This window comes from Lotus japonicus, chromosome 6 (genome assembly GCF_012489685.1).
Source record: "Lotus japonicus ecotype B-129 chromosome 6, LjGifu_v1.2".
Taxonomy (NCBI): domain Eukaryota; kingdom Viridiplantae; phylum Streptophyta; class Magnoliopsida; order Fabales; family Fabaceae; genus Lotus; species Lotus japonicus.
The window spans coordinates 59,143,197-59,160,769 of record NC_080046.1 but is presented as its reverse complement, the minus strand read 5'-3'; the positions used below and the strand labels follow the sequence as shown (position 1 = coordinate 59,160,769).

Below are 17,573 nucleotides of genomic sequence, written 5' to 3'. Positions count from 1 at the left end.
TCAGATTACCAAAACCCTGTCATCAATCCAATCTGATGGGTCCCTGGGTCCAATTAGTAATAAGGTCCGATTATGTTTAACATGTCTTTGACATAAAAAAAGATTAATCGAAGGGAGAAGGGATTGTGTTTTCCACACCATTTTCAACTTAAAAGCTGAGGTCATGCTGCTTCGTTGGCAGCATTTGCACTGCGCTTAGTCCTTTTTAATAGTCTCCCTACATAAGAATTGTTCCTATCACTTTGTGCTTCAATTGAAGTTGATCAGAGAATTATTTTTAGTATATGTACGTGCTGCATGGTTTCGCAATGGATTGACGCCCAATATGCCCACACGATAGCTATGAGCTTTCTCTGAAGAATTTGAAGTTGCTGTTGCCACATCATGATTTCTTAACTCAGCTAGATGATCATTCAGAGCTCCTTAATAACTGATAACCAACGTTGGGGACGCCAGCAATTCCTTAGTAACACTGCATGCTGATACGCGAGAGGAATTCTAGCGTCACTAATAGCCGTAAAATCCGCCCAGTAGTTCTTTGGGAGTGATTAACATGAAAGTATCAGTTATTGGTAAACTACCCATTACAAGACCAAATAAATGGGCTAAAGATTAATAATGCATCAAGTGGGGCTACTTCACTAATGCGACAAATGTCTATTACCAAAAATGGCTCAATCACTTAGTCCGACGGGACATTTCAAACCCACCATGGTTGGATTTTTCAAGTGTTAAAAGAAAAGAAATACAAAATCAATCTTGTTTCTACACTCTGCAAGAAGGACTTGAGATCCGTTTAGATAAAAAAAAAAAAAAACAATCACATGAATTAATGTTACATTATAACTATTATATTTACCCAGCAACTGCGGTTAAAGCTTCTCCACATCCACAATGACTAGCAAGAAAACTCTTTCCTCAGGCTGCTGATAGACATATGATCATGCAATTGCGACAACAAGAGCGCATGTATCAGTGTGGTTTCTCTCATACTATATTGTGGATGTGTTATATGAAGCGCCAAATATCAACATGAAATGAAATAATTCCAATACCAGCATACATTGTCTCTGAAGAGACACTCATCTTAAACTCCCTTTCTAGAGGTCCATTCCCGTCATTCGGCCGGCAAAAAGCTTCAAATCCAGAGCAAGTGTGGTTGTGTTTATTGCAAATTTCTTGGATAAGGGTAAATTCATAACTCTGGCATAAGAAAATTAGTGTGGGAAGGTTTTCAGCATCATCACAAATTTGATTCACGTAAACTAAAAGAAGAAAATCTTAAATTTTTTCGTAATTGCAGCTAAGGTAATTACCATTCAATACTTAGGTTTTTTCTTGCTGCAAAGATCACGCAACTTTGAAATTGTTAGATCTGCGCCTCCAAACCCCTCCACTGTAGCATCTGCCAATGGGAACTCAGCTCTAGAGGTCAAACTGCAGGAAACAAACAAAAAGAAGAAACAGTTCTAAGATACACCGATTTAAAATTGAAAACAATCAGAATTCCAGGGAATTAAGGAACTTCCAATGAAAATATGAAATAGTTCTATTATGAACACCTATCCATTACATGTTTCATTCATTGAACTTCCAAGAACAAAGCAATCACCTGCTCCGTAAAACAACACATGGCATGCCCACCCGTTCAGCTCCAGCTACTCCAGATTGGCTTCCTGCAACAAGGACACAGTTGCAGAGAGGTAACCCTGCACATTCGGCTCCCGCATACAGCGCAACTACAATCTTATCTAGACTGGACAAGTGGACATATGATCAGCAAATTGAACGATAACTGACTACAACATTACTATTTGAGTATGCAATTAAAATCCAAATAAATCATTCATATTCAATGATAAGATGTTAAATGCTAATATATGTTCATAAGCTCATGTTCTGGAGAGGTTTATAGTATACTGTTTCAGAACAGCTACAAGTAGACATTAAAAAGATAATTCAATATACCTAATCAGGAAACACACTTTTACGAAGGTGAAATAAAGACATTAAGATATTTATGTAATCCTTGTGCTGTCAACTGTAAAAAGCAAAACATGAGGCATAGATCAGTTCACTTGAAGGAATAACTGTTTTTCTTCTTCATTTCCCCCTAATCTGTTCCCATCTTCCTCATCACTTTCCATTGATTTCTTTCCTTTCCCCCTTCAAACACACCCTTAGTGAGCCTTGTCTAACAACTACGAAGCTGAGTCATACACAATATCATTTCTATGTCTATGAGTATGGATCCCAAACAGTATGCATGAAAAAATAATTAAGACCACTATTTTATTTTTATTTTTTGCAAAATAAAGTGGAGGCAAATGAACTAACCTTTCAGAGGTATCAATCTCAACACTCAACTTTAGCACAGATGCTACCTCCTTTGCCAACCTTTGTCTCTCAGCAGCAGCTAGCAAAAATGGCAGAAATGAAAGGCTCCTTAGCAGTTTGAACACATCACTGTGAACTAAAGATGCATGAATGAGGGTCTCATGCATAATGAACAACTAAAGAAGTATATACCTGCTCTTTTGGCTTCCTTGGCAAGCTCTTCATCCAAACCAGAAGCAATTACCTTTCCTGAGACCAGTTGGCCATATGAGCTTTGCTCAACCTCCTTATTCCCCACAGTAATTACCTTCGTGCTTCGATCATCACCAAGTTTTTCCATTATAGCCCTAAAAGTTTTAATAAACATAAGGCAAAACGGAAGCAAGCATTTTCTCTAGGAAATAAAAAAGAGGAAGCTAAACAAGCAACAAGCAAGGATCAATCATGAATCTCAACAAGCCCAATATAATGTCTGCAATATATTGGAACATGCAGTCATATACCAAACAACTTCACTGAACTTAGTCTATTACTCAGATTATTATCTACAGTTCAGGAAGGAAAAAAACTGAAATGGAGAGAAAGAAATGAATTTGGTTTTTTTGGTGAGAGGGAGGGGGGCAGCAAAGACAGTATAGATATGGAAGACAAAACGATTGAATGGAAGGCGTACTAAATGTTTCTTATACTGCCTAAAAATTATACCTTCCCTAAAATATTCCACAAATAGGACCACCTGAAGACTTAATAGTTCTCTTAATGACTCAATTACACATATCATACGCTCCAAGTATGTTCCAAATAAAAGGAACCCAGGCACACACAAACACACCCCTCCACTACCCAAAGCAAACCAGCAAGCTGAGTTTCTGGGTGATAAAAAATGTCTCTAGATGATCTCCGCAAAATCATATTCCTCTAATAATCATAGTAGTATGCTAATTAGTACCATTGTAAAGATTTGGAACTAAGTACAAGTACCTGGCTATAGTATCACTATCACCATTTTTACTGTAGGCTGTTAATATTACAACTGGAATCCCTTCATCACATGCATCATCAATAAACCTGTCAATGGAGACATTTCACTATGTTAAGGAATACAAACTGAAGTTCCAGAGTCATCCAAGTTTCAAAATTCTTGAAATATCAGGGAAACCTATAAACCTGTAGGAGAACTAACACAAGCAATTGCAGAACAGTTTATTATTAAGACACAATGGAAACAAGGAGAAGCATTGTAAACTGGGACTTCCTAACCTAAAACTCTGTCAAAAACCAATAGATGACCAACTGCCAATTCTAAATCTTATCAAGAGGGAAAAAGGAAATTTAACATGTAATGTAAACATCTAGGGTCTTGCACTGGTAGGTAGCGTTACTTCATCTTGACAGCCCATCTATTCTGTGTAAAATATATTTATTGCTATCCAGTAAAGACCAAATTAAATTCTAAGGCAAGATAACAAAACTATCCTTAAAATTTTTAAACTGTGAAACTTCTTTTTGTCATTGATGAGAAAATAACAATTAAAAACCAGTAGTGTCTGTCATGTGATTAGTAACCAGAGGAATAAAATCCACTCAAACAACTGTGAATTGGATAAAATCCAAAATGTGTCAATGTGAAAGAACGTCTTGTATGATAACTTAATAGTGACATTGAAGTTTTAAGAGAAAATGAAAACTTAATAGAGACATTCATGATAACTTAATAGAGACATATAAGTTTAAAGGGATTGCTCTCACTAACTAACGTACATATTGCTCTTCTAACAGTACCCAGAAAGTACAGCTCTCCTTGAAAGAGAGCTCCCCAGAAATAAAACACATATGACACAAGCACAATCATATTCAATGAATGTTAGATAACCCACTGTTCAACACCAGGTCGTAATGGTAGACTTTTTGACATCACAAACTCTTTCATCGCCTTTTCCTGCCAATATATGATAAATCACAAACTCCATAAATTCTCATCATCAAATTCTTAATACGAGTAAAAATCATTTCACCATTTGGGCAAGGACATTTAGTTAACTAGGCTATACAATCTAATCTCTTAGGACTTAATATCACTGAAGTAATTAATTGCATCAATAAGTCCAGATATCATTTTAATTAATAACAGAGACAATGTACAATTCAGAGGTAATATGTTTTGCCAAAATAAAACTCCAATAGGAAATAGGAATTCTTTTCCCTACTATATTTTCTATTTACTTCTATTTTTGGAGCAGAAAAACTGAGGATAAGTTATTCTCTCAAAATCTACAAAACAATGAAAAAGGAAAAAGGAGTATATATCCCTCTGGAATTCTAATAACATTAATTTCTATTTCCATATTAGCCCAAAGTTAATTTGCTACTCCTATAAATGCTAGAAATAGGAATGAAAAGGCTTCATTACTAGGGGATATGTTCTGGTTGTAAAGTTTAGTATTAAAGTAGAGAGGCATAATGTCTCTTTCATTATAAACAGAAGTTCACGGGAATGAGGACAGTTTAAGAAGGATTTCTGAAGATTCTATGTTCTTCATCATTAACAACAGTCCTAGTTAACTAATTGCACGTAATACATACTTCATGGTCCTCATACATCAAAGTAAAAACACAAATTATTAGGAGTATACTATTCATCAGGATCAAGGGTAAGGAGTAAGGACGATACCTTTTCCTGCAAAACACTTTTTGCGAACAGTCCCTTCTCATTCGTGGGTAATGATGCAGGCCAGCCAATCTGTATATTACAGGCAACAACAGTAAAATATGGCTCAATTAATGTTTACAATGAAAAAAAATAGCTGATATTTACCAATATGCTTCCTTTTTTTTTCTTTTGCTACTACAGAAAAAAAAAGATGAACAACTTACTCGATTAAAATACAAAAATAGCATCTTTTCCTCATCTCCAGCACTTCTCCTGCAAAGTTATTTGAAAATGGTTCACACTTCTCAAACAATGTAAGTATTTATTCACACAAATTTGCGGTAATCAAGAGTGAATAGATTCCTGAATAGATTCCAATATCTAATGACCAAACGTAATGAGCACTCGAGAACATGACATAGAAGCTCTAGTTAGTTATGCTAGTTAGGCAGTCAACAGTTAGTTAGTTAGTTAGTTAGGCGGTTTAACTTTCCGTTAATTAGTTAGTTCCCTCTAGTTCCCTTCAGTTAGCATCCATAGCTTCTATGCAGTTTGTTATAGCCAAAAGCTAGCTAGCTCTTACTGTACATGGCTATATCCATTGTACACATCCATCAAGTTGAATACACTCTTCACTCACATAATTTTCAGTCTTCTCTCAAGTAAATTTGCAAAGAAACCTAAGCTTCAATGAAACTCAACGCATCGATTTACACGAATCCAAGTGTACCATCAATCAACTTCATGAATACGCAAGTGCAAAGTAATCCAATAAATTTACACAAAAACAAACTGACCTTAAAAGATCCGTATAAACAGGTTCAGGCCAACTCGCACAATCAAGCCCAAGCTTCTCAAATGCTGCGTGCACAACAGAGAAAGAAAAAAAACAAAATCACAGCACGTTACACTCACAGCAAGCACAGAAGAATTCCAGATGCAGAGAATTGTTCATACCTTTGTTGAAGGCTAGGCAATTCCCCAAACGATGCGCATCCACAAGAACCCTAAAATACGAACGCAACAGTTGAAACGGAACAAAACGTGAGAAGCATGCTAACAGAGTGAATCTCGAATTATGATGAGGATGAGGAGAAGGATTACCCGTCGATTTCGAGGAGAACGGCGAGGTCTGGAGATGCGGTGTGGCGGTTATCGGCGGCGGAGAAGGCGGTGAGGAGGCGGGAAGATTTTCCGGGAAAATTGGAAGGGGGAAAATGGTGGGAAACGGTTGCGTGAGTCGCGGCGGGGAAGGAGAATGTGTTGTTATAGCTGTTGTTGAATGTGCGTGGAAGGCGTGAGTGTGTGGGGAGAATTGAACATGCTACTGCTCGTGTTGTTGCCATGGCACTTGCTGTGTTCAGTTCTAGTTCGTTGTGAAGTCTGATATTTTTCCTACACTTTATGGTAATATGGACTCATAAGTTATCATATTCTATCCAATTTTGCAACAATGCTCACAACAATCCTAATCCTACCCAGCTTTTGCAACTTTGTTGTTGGTTTAGGCTTGCGATTGCGATGACTAAGTTGGCAACACAGAGTGTGTGTGAAAAAAGTTATTGAGTTTGATCTTCACACAATAATCCTGAAAGAAATAAAGACTTTAATTGTTACTAAATCTCGAATTTGAAATAGTTAACATTTGAAGAGCGACCGGATAACAATGGTTTACACAAAATAACAATGATTTACACCATAATCCTGAAAGAGATAAAAGACTTTAACTATGACTAAATCTCGAATTTGGAATAGTTGACATTCGAAGAGTAGATAACAATGGTTTACACACAAAAAAAACATTGTAGGTGGTTTAAGTTCCAAAACAAAGGGTTGTTGCAGTGTAATATGGAGAAAGATGAGATGAAGAATTAAACTTGTAATGGGGGATTTTCTGCAATGGCTTGAAGCAAATTAAAGGGAGATTTTCTACTTGGAAAACTAATGCTCAAACAGAAAGGAAGAATGTAAATTTTGGGCTTTTTCTTTTTAGGAGCTGTGTGCCAATGGTTTCCTGCAAGGCTTACTTGTCTAGCTTGATTTGTGCCTTATTCTCAACTTATTTACCCAAAATAATTGTCATGGCATTCCAAATATATCAAAGTTGTTAGTATTAGTGAAAGTAGATTTGACCCCAAGTGTTCTTTACATCTAATGTAAAAGGGTCCAAATTGTGAAATCATAATTTTAGGGAGAATTTCATCTTCTACACTTGTGGACTTGTGGTTGTGGTGATTCATGATTAAAAACCATAAAAAGATTGTTTTCAAAAGACAAGCTTTGTTATCCTTTTCCATGTTTCTTGTTCTTTCCTGCATTCACAAGTCACATATAATGTGCACGCTCATCAATAAAAGCTCAAATGAGATGAAAAAAAAGGAAGGTTTGCAAGAGAAAGATGCACTCGTGACTGATGCACCATCACAGTGTTCTCCATTATATGATGTTGTCTTCTAGTATGAATGAACTAAAAAAATTATATTTTGTGCCTTGGATCTCGAAAGATCCTTGGTGGACCAAGTGGATATATGGTGGATATAACCGATTGCATGGATTTGTTGTTGGTAGATAGATATCTGAAATGATATCTGCACCTTTTCTCCCCTTTGACAAAAACATGAGTTCCTCCATGCTCTGTTTGTTTGTTTGTTCTGTGAAGGGCATAGCAAAAGGGGATAGTAGAAGGGACCCTCATGTGGTGAAGACATCACTTTGTATTTTTTATTGCTTGTGAATTGCTATGCTGGGTTTTGGATCCTCTGGAGCTCTATCATATGTTATGTAGCATACTTGCACCAGAACGATTCAACTACGCTAAGATCGGTAGAGGTTGGAAACTCTTCTGTGAACTGCATTCTATACATACTGGACAAGTGGTATCTCTTCTTTTTTCAACCGAAGATATCAAACTGGTGGATGTTATTATCCACCCATATCAAGTGTAACAGCATTTACCTTTATTTCGTTGCCACTTATGTATGATGTATCCATATATATGTATGGTAACAAGCTTCCATCTGATGTATAATCCATTAGGATTATTTTTTTTTATTGCAAACTTCCTGGTAACCAACGTATGCCTGCATATAATTGACTTAGGCATGTGCATTTGTTAACATGATGTTATCAAAGATTTAATTCAGGAGACAAAAAACAAAATAAAAATTACCAGATATGAAACACCGTGCATAGCACGGGCCTATATACTAGTACCTCTACGTCTCATGTAACAACTTATCATTATTAAATATTAATGGCCAAGTTTTTTAGTTATTTTTTGATTGAAACAATCTTGACCTTTATAACTAAAAACTAATGCTCAAGGTCCCGCAGGAGAGAGCTGTAGACAATTTGGCAACAAGTATCTGTTTTGATAGAATGGTGTCTTTTACGTGCATAGAAATAAGGTTGTCAAGATTGAGATCCTACTTTGGATCGGGAGAAGGCAAAAAAATTGTAGATCAGAAGATTTGGATCATATCGTAAGATCTACGACCCTCGATCCTAATATAAATGCAAATATGTACTTAGTAAAATAAACATATAGAAATTAATAAAGGTGATGAAAATAATTTGATTCACATGAATTTAAACTAAAAAGTTATTATATACTTGAATCCTACATTTGTGATGGTCTTTAGACCACTAGAAATAAAGGCATTTTGCTGCAGAGTTTCCATTTAGCTAAAATTGTCCCTTTTTATGTGCATAGAAATGTGCTTTTCTGTCACATATGTATCATATGTCGGCTAAACTAAATTCTACTGCAGATAATATTTACATGATGATTTAATGCACTTTGCTTGAAAAAGATGCCAGAAGAAAGCAAGATGGACCTCTCTTATTGTAGTTTTTTAACCTTCTTTTTTTAAAGGGACCACAAAGCAATTGTAAATACAAAAAGTCAAATTCATGTTCCCACTATCAAATTATCAATACATCGCTCAGAGACAGCACAATAGTAAAGTGTGCTTGGAAAATTATGATTAAGGAGAATCATGATCAAAGATAATCCAAATTAAGTTTGCAAAGCATACATATTTGAAGTTAAGCACCATATAGGTCATCGGTGCACCCCTCAATACCCAAAATTGAATCCAAATGCATCTCAATCGTATGATAAAAATGCTAAAGATTATGCTAGTTGATGATGGTTAAAAAGAAAATCAATAAAAAGATGTCCCATAATGGCATTTCCTTAGTGAATCATGGAAACTGGACCCTTAGATTTTTCCTTAAGCAAGAAGTTAACGTTTGATTATGATTATGTGCAACTCATTAGTTTAGTTAAACATGGGTTTTCTCAAACAACTCTAGGTAGCAGCAACCAAGGTGGATGCATCCTTCGTTTGTACAAAAGTGGACCTAAGTTAAGAGAAACCAAAGCATTTGGTATAGTTAAAGCTGAAAGTAATCAGGGTATATATTTTGGTTTAAACCACATCGATGTGGTCTGGTTAGATATCTATTATCCATTAATTGAGTCTTGTTTGAGTCAGGTAGAACCATTGTGGGCGGATAAACTCTTCCTTCATGTATTTAACGCAATTGCATTTACATGAACTCTTATGCTTGAGTTACAACAATCTCACTCTAATTAATTTACGCGTTTGTTGGTGGAGTGTATATGTCGGGAGATATATAAGAGGTTTCATGAATCATCACACATGGGTCCCCATTGCCTTGAAATTGATATATTCCTTTTTCTGTTTTCAAACGTTTGCTTTTCTCAAAACTCAAGTCAAAACAACCGAAAGAGAAAAGCAGTTGTTTTTCTCCAACGGTCGAAGCACTGTCCTCTTCATTTTGACCATGAATGGCCACTTTTTCTAGTTTCTGAGCATACAGGATCATGAAGAGCTGTTGCATCTGCATCTGCTTGTTCCCATTGCCCTTGACTACAATAGTACACTTCTAACCACCTTGTTCCACGAGACAGTTTGATCTTTGAGAAGAGGAAAATGGGCAAATGGTAATCATTTCTTTACCTAACTCACCTGCCTTTGAATTCCTTTTGGTCCCTCTAAAGATCACAAGGCCTGCAATCATTCTATTGGTTCAATGCCACTCTCCAAATATTAATTGGAGGTTGCTTCAAATAGTGGTCTAGTCTTCTCTGTTTTGATAAGAAAAACACATATAGCAAATTTGGTTCCACGTTTCTAAGTATTAAAATTGATTCTCAATTGTCGGATTTTCACTTATCTGAAAATCAATTATACTCAAAGCAAAATTTGTAAGACTTACAAAACGCTCAAGCACTATTGTAAATATTAGGATAAGTTTCTATATACTCAAGACATGTCCTAGTTAGAAAGAGACAAATTTCTCATTCTGAACTTTTCTCATATTTCTTTGAATTTTTTCAAACATCATGATATGATTTACTAATGCCTGTTGAGGATAGCTTTTGGGCAGCCAAACTTTATTGAAATTAAGTCAATGCAAATTAACATATTTTGAAAATGAAATATGTATCCAACTGTTTGGGCATTTCACCAAAATCAATTCTCTCTAGGAAAAGAACATATAAATTTTAACGTTGCTGTCTCCTTTTAGCTAGTTGTGTATTATTAATCTATACAAGATTCGATTTTTTTACCGTTTTAGTAGTTAACTAACTACTACATTAGGGCATGAGCCATGTCCCTTAGGACGTACAGTAGAAGCCTATAGTCGATTAGTGTCTGTGTCCCTAAAACATAGCCATTGACTAACTACTAGTCGACCCCATAGTTGACCAAAAATAATTATCGAGTCCATAAACTCTAAGATCCTGACAATGAGCATCTCATTATGAGAAAGTTTGTAGTCAGCCTCATCATCATGTGATTCTGCTAAGATCTTGACAGAGTAAAAATTCTGCATTCTATTCAACTATTTGTATATTTTGCTTAGGATCCTTCCTCTTAAGTGAAAAAATTACAGTACTCTACAGACTACAGTATATACACTATCTCTATTAAAACAATGCCACATATGTCATGACTAGATAGTTTTCTTTCAGAAGCATTTTAGTGCAAATTTTCCTGTATTTCAGTCACCATTCGGATGTGAATTGTTATAAATTTTGAATTTAGTAATAGTTGGACTATTCATCCCTCCTGTTAGGGATTGCGTGGGATTAAACCCAATAAGTTTTCCCACCCTTAACATGCGTTGTCAATTTAGCTACCTCTCGTGGGCAGATCTTTAACTTCTAACTAAAGCATTTTAATTTATTCGCATGCACATATTAAGTTTCTTATTACATCAATTATCATATCACATATTTATTTATTTTTTCTTCTATTTTTATATCTCTGATTGTGACTGTATTGGAGTGTCCCTATCAAACTAAACATTTTCCATAATTATATAATGCAGGCCGGTTACTCCTCCTCTCCCCTACGTGCCTGACTAGCTATTTTCACTTTCTTTCTCTTTCTCCCCCACTTTGTACATTTTCTGACTATTTGTCCTCTTCCTTCCATCACTGCTCGCTGCTTCTCATTCTAAGCACCATTATTCTGTCTTAATTATTAGCTATTGTTTCAATATTCCCTTCATTTTTGTTTAAAAGGGAGAAAAGAAGGAGAAAGGGTAGAGTACTTACACCCTGTTTGCTTAGATTGATGAAGGAAGGGAGTGGTAGGAAGCAGGGTGCAGCCCCACCCTGTGCAGCATGTAAGCTTCTGAGGAGAAGATGTGCTCAGGATTGTGTTTTTGCTCCCTATTTTCCTGCTGATGAGCCTCAGAAGTTTGCAAATGTGCACAGGGTCTTTGGTGCCAGCAATGTCAACAAAATGCTTCAGGTAATTTACTTTCTTCTCTCTTTTATTCTCCCTAATTGTCCCTATACTCACTACCCCACATGTCGTATTTGGGCAACTTTTGATTGTTAATATTTGTAAATGATTTTCCTTTAGACTTTACTTTGATTTTCCCTTTTCATCCCCTGAAAAAATAAATTCACATGTATCTTGAGATTAAGATACCCTGGGAACAGAAAACATATATAATCCTAATTTCATCTCACACAAAAGGATCTAATTGGTATGAGAAACACAAAAATTACAAGCAAGGCTGACAAAGTATAATAATTCATGCTATTGATTCTTTCACACTCAACTTTTTCTTTCATCTCATTTTCACTCATGTTCTCTTTTTATCTCTCTTCTTTTCCAATCACATTATATATTGTATCTCTCATTTGGCTCTAGTCTCTTTATATATGTGATTAGTGGAAGTGTGTTTTCTATGTAAATAAAACATTATTCATAATTTATATTAGACATGATATGATATGAAATTGATATCCGGCTTTATTAGAGTCCTTGAGTTTCCGTATTTGTGCCCCTACACTAAATACTTGATAAATAGAGTTTTCCTGCTTATAGTGATCATATTTATCTCAAAGAGAATTGTGTCAGCAGATGATACGTGTGGTTTAAAATCAAACGGCATCATATGTGTTTTCTCAGAATGATGTATATTTGTATTATATTAATATATTCATCCTTACAATTAGAGAAAAAATGGTTTTAGTCCTTGTGTCAAGACCCAGCTCAGATGACTTATTAACATGTCCGGCTAGAACTTATGTGACATGTCCGTATCATGGGTGATTCTGGGGAGATTTGGTCATTTGGTGAGCCAATGAGAGTTTGCAAACGTGATTTTGGCACCCAAAGGTCAGACACAAATTGAGATTGTAAAGCAACATAACAGCAACATAAATTAGTGAAACCACATTTGAGAACAGGGCCTTCACTTTCTTCTCTCATTAAAAAATAATTTAAATTAACGTCCTGCTCCTGCACCACGTGAACCTGTCTCACTAAACTAGTGTTTTAACAACTCTGCTTATTTCACTATCAATTGCCTTTTAGCCTCAACAATTCAATTTTATTGTCCATTTTTCTTTGGCAACACAGTATATATTGCTTTTTCATGAAATCATAATCATAATAACCGTGAAATTTTCACTTGCAGGACCTACCAATGCATCAAAGAGGTGATGCAGTGAGTAGCATGGTGTATGAGGCCAATGCTAGGGTCCGAGATCCTGTTTATGGGTGCGTAGGGGCTATTTCTTCTCTTCAGCAACAGATTGATGTTCTACAAACCCAATTAGCTCTGGCCCAAGCTGAGGTGGTGCACCTTCGGGCCCACCAAAATAGGTGCTTTTCCAATCTTGGGCTTGGATCCACTAGCCCAACAAATAGTGGGTCCCCTTCATCCAAGGTCATGGACCCACATGCTAAGCCTATTTTTGACATGGACATGGGGGTGGATCAAGAGAGCTATGGTGGTTCAATGTGGTAATGGTGACTTATATATGTTAATACAATTATTATAGGATAGTAATCCATATATCTAATTAGTGGAGCATAGGAAGAAACAAAACAATATGATCACTTTCACTTTGTGAGAGTTGGAGTAGTGGTGGAGTAGCTGTGGTGGAGGCACTTCACCCGCTTAATGGATTTGATTTCTGTTTAATTAGACGCTTAAGTTAATATTGTAAAATCTTATTTATTTGTATGTTGAGATGCATGTTTTTCCCTTTGTGTTGTGGTAGATGCAAAATCAAATATACACTTAGTTAAATTTGGTTTTGGTAAAGAGTTTCTCATTGACCAAGTTTGGTGTGAATATTACTACTACTTTGTATGGAGTGCAAGTTTATGGTGTGATTGTGGACTCCTATGGCAAATGGTGTCATGGAAAATTCTATTGTTGTTTTAGTGGTGCTAGGACTATGCCTTTTGCAACATGAAGGAATGAAGGATGCACAAGCTACAATTTGCATGGAGTTTGAAAGGCAATGCTACTTCTTCCTAATTTGGTGTGTTAGTTAAGTTCCAAAGCTTAAACATGTTATCAAATTGAGGGAAATGGCTCTTAAATTATATCAAAAACTAAAAGTATGTATATGTTGAAAGAAATGAATATCATATCAAGTGTTTGAATGTTTGAATACTAGTTAAGTGTAACTTCCATCTCAATTGATAAGGTTCTGTTCTGTTCTCTTTCAACTTAAAACTCTGCTGTGTGCATGCTATTCTGGTGTTTTTTATTTCAAAACCATTATTGTAGTTATTCATCATGGAGTAATCTATCTTGACTAATGTATCCTCACACCCGGTAGCAATGACACTAATCACTCGTCACACGACCAACGCACTAAGTAGTAGGGGCTAATGGCTAACCAAACCAAAGAGTTTTTACCATTCAAAACCTATTTGCAACTGTTATGATTGGCTCAAACTATATATAACCTCTCTTTAATTTTAATTGCACATAAAAAATTAGTTGATACTATTAGCATTTTTGAATCAACATTAAATATAGTTGAGGTTGGAGTCACCAAAGAAAAAAAAACTCAGATCAGTTTGATTGTGATTCACATGCATTACATCATTAGACACAAATGTTGAATCCAAATTTACAAAATGACACCATAAATATCATCCAACACCAACAACTTCCCTTGTTTTACAAGAAAGCAGAGCACCCTCTTCTTCTCTCCCTCTTCCACCATCAATTTTCACCACACATCCATCTTCCCCTGTCTGATAATCACCATTAACAACAATCAATAAACCAAACCAAACCAAACCAAACCCAATTACCTAAATCAACTCAAAAAAATTAAGACAAAGATAGAAAAAGAAACCTTGTTGGAATCGAAATTCAGACATCCTTAGCAACAAGTTCACCATTCAAGAACTCTCTGTAAGCAGCAATAGGCCAGCTGAATCCTCTAAACACCAAACTGGAAGCAAGTGGAACATCGATGATAATCTCCTTCTGGGTCGGTTTCTTCTCATCACGGATCGCAATCAAGTAGCTCCGACCAACCCACCCGATCCAACCGGCGATGTACAGGAACAAAACCCCGGGAGTGATGAACTCACCCCAGTGCCTCTGGTCACCACTCACAATCAAATGCGGCAACCCATCTGCTCCGCAGAGAAGACCCTGCTTGGCGTAGTTGTCGAACCTCCTCTTCGTCTTCTCCACTGAAGCCTTGATCGCCAGCGCCGGCGCGCTGTCTGGAGCGTAGAGCTTCAGAGAGGATTCCAGCTTCTTGATTGACTGCTTCTCGCGCTTGGCGAACTGCTTTGACTCCTTGCATGGTGTCAGGCCTGAGATATCGGCGACGGCCGGGAGTGGAGCGGAGAGGAGGACTGAGGAGAGGGCTAGTGCGGCGGAGAAGGCTTTCAGTTGTGATGACACATCGGAGTTTTCTGGGTTTGGGGTGGTGCTGCTGCTGCTGCAGATGATGGTGGGTTTTGGCTTGGTGGTGGTGAGTTTTGGCCTGAGGGAGGTGGTGGGTTTGGAGAGGTTTGTGGGAATTGTGAGAGACATGTTTGTATGTTTTTTTTTTCTTGCTGTGAAGGCAGAGGAGGGTGTGTGGTGGGAATGTGGAGTGTGGTGAACAGAGGAGAGAAGAGAAGGTTTTTAGATTCTTGGTGAGTGAGATTGGTGGTGGTTAATGGATTGTGGATAAGGTGAGGGGAGTGAGGAAGCTGAGTTGGATTGATGCTATTGGTTGTGGTTTGTTGATACTTGCTCTTGGGGTTGGATAAGAGATTTGAGACCTGAGAATGAGAAACTCTAAAACTGTTTATGATTGCAGGGTATTGACTATTTGCCCCTAGGTTATTGAAGTAATATGATTAAATATTGGAGTTTGATTTACCGATGAGAATAAAACACATTTTGTGATTATCTTTTTACATTTAGTCATTGCTGGCGGCGGTTGATATTGTAGTCTTAGGGAAAAAATTTATAAACAAATTTTATCGCACATGTGCTTACGAGTTTATTTATATTTTATCTTGTATAAATTTTTCATGGTTGAAGTACAACCCTAAAAAACTATACTAATTTAAAAAATAATTAAAAGTATTTTATTGAATAAAAAACAAGTTTATTCAAACAACATTTTTTTGTGTGCAATTTATGTATTTCTCAATTCTCATCATATTCAATAGCAAGAATTATCAACTTTTTTATTTGGAAATGTAATATAAGAATTGTTCTAGGAATGAACATTGAAGGAAGGGATAGTACCTAGAGAGTGGAGAAATGTACTCGAGAGAGAATGGGAATGAGAGAGAATACTGAATTTCGTGTGTTATTTCATCAAATGAGCAAAAGTCCTTTACAATTGATATCTACCTCCTATTTATAGAGCTTGGGTACTACCCATCGGGCCCATTGGGCCTCCGTGATCGAGGCCCAATTTAAGGCCAGGTACCCGCCCTTTGGCGGGCTGAACCCTGGGCGTCGCCCAGTCCACTAGTCCACAAGACACCGAGCTCGAAGTATGAGAGCTAAGTGTGTCTTTTAAACATTTTTATATGCATCCTATGGTACATTGGAATCTAAGCTGCCAACATGACTTGAGAAAAGAGAAGAAAACTACGTCGCTAACATGGCGTAAGCAAAAGGAAACAAGCATCTTTAGTCACTCAGTCCACTGGTCTTGGTGAACGAACCAACCCGTCAAGTCCACAAGTCTACTGGTGGCGGGAACGATCGCTTTGTACCGGCGAGCTAGGTGACAGGTATTAGTCATGTACTGATCGTCCAAGTGGCAGCTGGCGATGCCCTTGGCGGGCGATTAAATTCCATTGGCGACACCATTTGTTAGGCGATGGCATTTAGTCCTCATGGTGGCGGGGCCTTTCGCGCTTTCCCTTATTTCGAAAACCTTTCAAATTTCTAACTGCCCCATGTGATACGTCAGTTACATCAGTTTCCTCTTTCTCCGCAACCGTCACCTCACTCCTCATAACTGTCCAATCATGCGCAGTAACTCCCCATCACACGCGACCCACTTCCTAAAAACCATCATGACTTCCAACCTTCCACACGCGTCCAACACGCGTCACCCTTCCAGCTTCCCCCCTTTGCCTATAAAAACCCTTCTTCCCTACAATCATCCCTTTCCGAGACCTCTCTTTACTTCCCTAATCGCTTACCAAGCTCCCTCTTCCAACTTCCGCTCTGGTGCCGTCGCTTTTCACCCTTTCCGCTACCCAGTCTTCACATCCTTGCCCGGTGAGTCCCCGTTTCCTTATCTCTGCATCTTATCTCTACTCGTCTTTTCCTTTTCCTCATTGCATTGTCAAAGATGGCTTCAAACCCTAACTCCCCTAATCACACCTCTTCCTCTTCTGGGAGCGACCCCGACTCTACCGCAGCCGGCGGCCTCCGTTTAGAGGTCCCAGAGATCCCTTCTTACCGACTGAAAACCTTCGCGACTTTGCCCCTTCCAGTCCAAAAAGCACCCACTCACGAAGCTATAGACCAATCCTCTGTTTTCCAGGATAGTAATCTTATCGTGGAATTCGTGAGCAACCTTGGTGGTTTATCTGATGATGACGAATTTAACGTCAAACTCAGGATTTGGCCCTGTAGTTCTGTGGACCGCCCCTGGCTTCATAAGGTCAATGGCGATGTAAAGAGATCCCACTTTTTCTTTGTTTATGAGTATATGTTTGGCGAGCTTGGAGTCAGGCTTCCTTTCTCGCCCTTCGTTCAAACCGTCCTCCGCGATATCAATGCGGCTCCTTGTCAACTCCATCCC

At 37.5% G+C, this 17,573-nt stretch overlaps 3 protein-coding genes across 9 annotated transcripts; 1 reads left to right on the top strand and 2 right to left on the bottom strand.

Annotated features, from left to right (window-relative positions):
- Positions 1-601: 601 nt before the first annotated feature.
- On the bottom strand, positions 602-6,454 carry LOC130726006 (CBBY-like protein). 7 transcript variants are annotated; one of them, XR_009014673.1, is made up of 13 exons: positions 6,092-6,449; positions 5,945-5,994; positions 5,785-5,848; positions 5,212-5,260; positions 5,009-5,077; positions 4,215-4,276; positions 3,319-3,405; positions 2,530-2,684; positions 2,338-2,416; positions 1,613-1,756; positions 1,317-1,437; positions 1,056-1,203; positions 602-926 (listed from the first exon to the last, which is right to left on the bottom strand). XR_009014673.1 is itself a non-coding variant. In XM_057577209.1 (12 exons), exons 1-11 carry the CDS (start codon positions 6,331-6,333, stop codon positions 1,320-1,322), a joined length of 1,119 nt encoding a protein of 372 aa, XP_057433192.1. In that variant the 5' UTR covers positions 6,334-6,449; the 3' UTR covers positions 602-1,203; positions 1,317-1,319. The 7 variants fall into 7 exon arrangements, 2 of the variants coding, with proteins under 2 accessions (XP_057433192.1, XP_057433193.1); XR_009014674.1 differs by having other exon boundaries at positions 602-923; XR_009014675.1 differs by having other exon boundaries at positions 1,064-1,203.
- Positions 6,455-11,365: 4,911 nt separating this feature from the next.
- On the top strand, positions 11,366-13,977 carry LOC130722974 (LOB domain-containing protein 4). The gene is made up of 2 exons (XM_057573873.1): positions 11,366-11,781; positions 12,962-13,977. The coding sequence occupies exons 1-2, from the start codon at positions 11,602-11,604 to the stop codon at positions 13,292-13,294; spliced, it is 513 nt and encodes a 170-aa protein (XP_057429856.1). The 5' UTR covers positions 11,366-11,601; the 3' UTR covers positions 13,295-13,977.
- A 366-nt stretch (positions 13,978-14,343) lies between these two features.
- LOC130722972 (photosystem I reaction center subunit III, chloroplastic) lies at positions 14,344-15,437 on the bottom strand. Its single transcript, XM_057573872.1, has 2 exons — positions 14,649-15,437; positions 14,344-14,544 (listed from the first exon to the last, which is right to left on the bottom strand). The coding sequence occupies exon 1, from the start codon at positions 15,341-15,343 to the stop codon at positions 14,666-14,668; it is 678 nt and encodes a 225-aa protein (XP_057429855.1). The 5' UTR covers positions 15,344-15,437; the 3' UTR covers positions 14,344-14,544; positions 14,649-14,665.
- Positions 15,438-17,573: the final 2,136 nt, after the last annotated feature.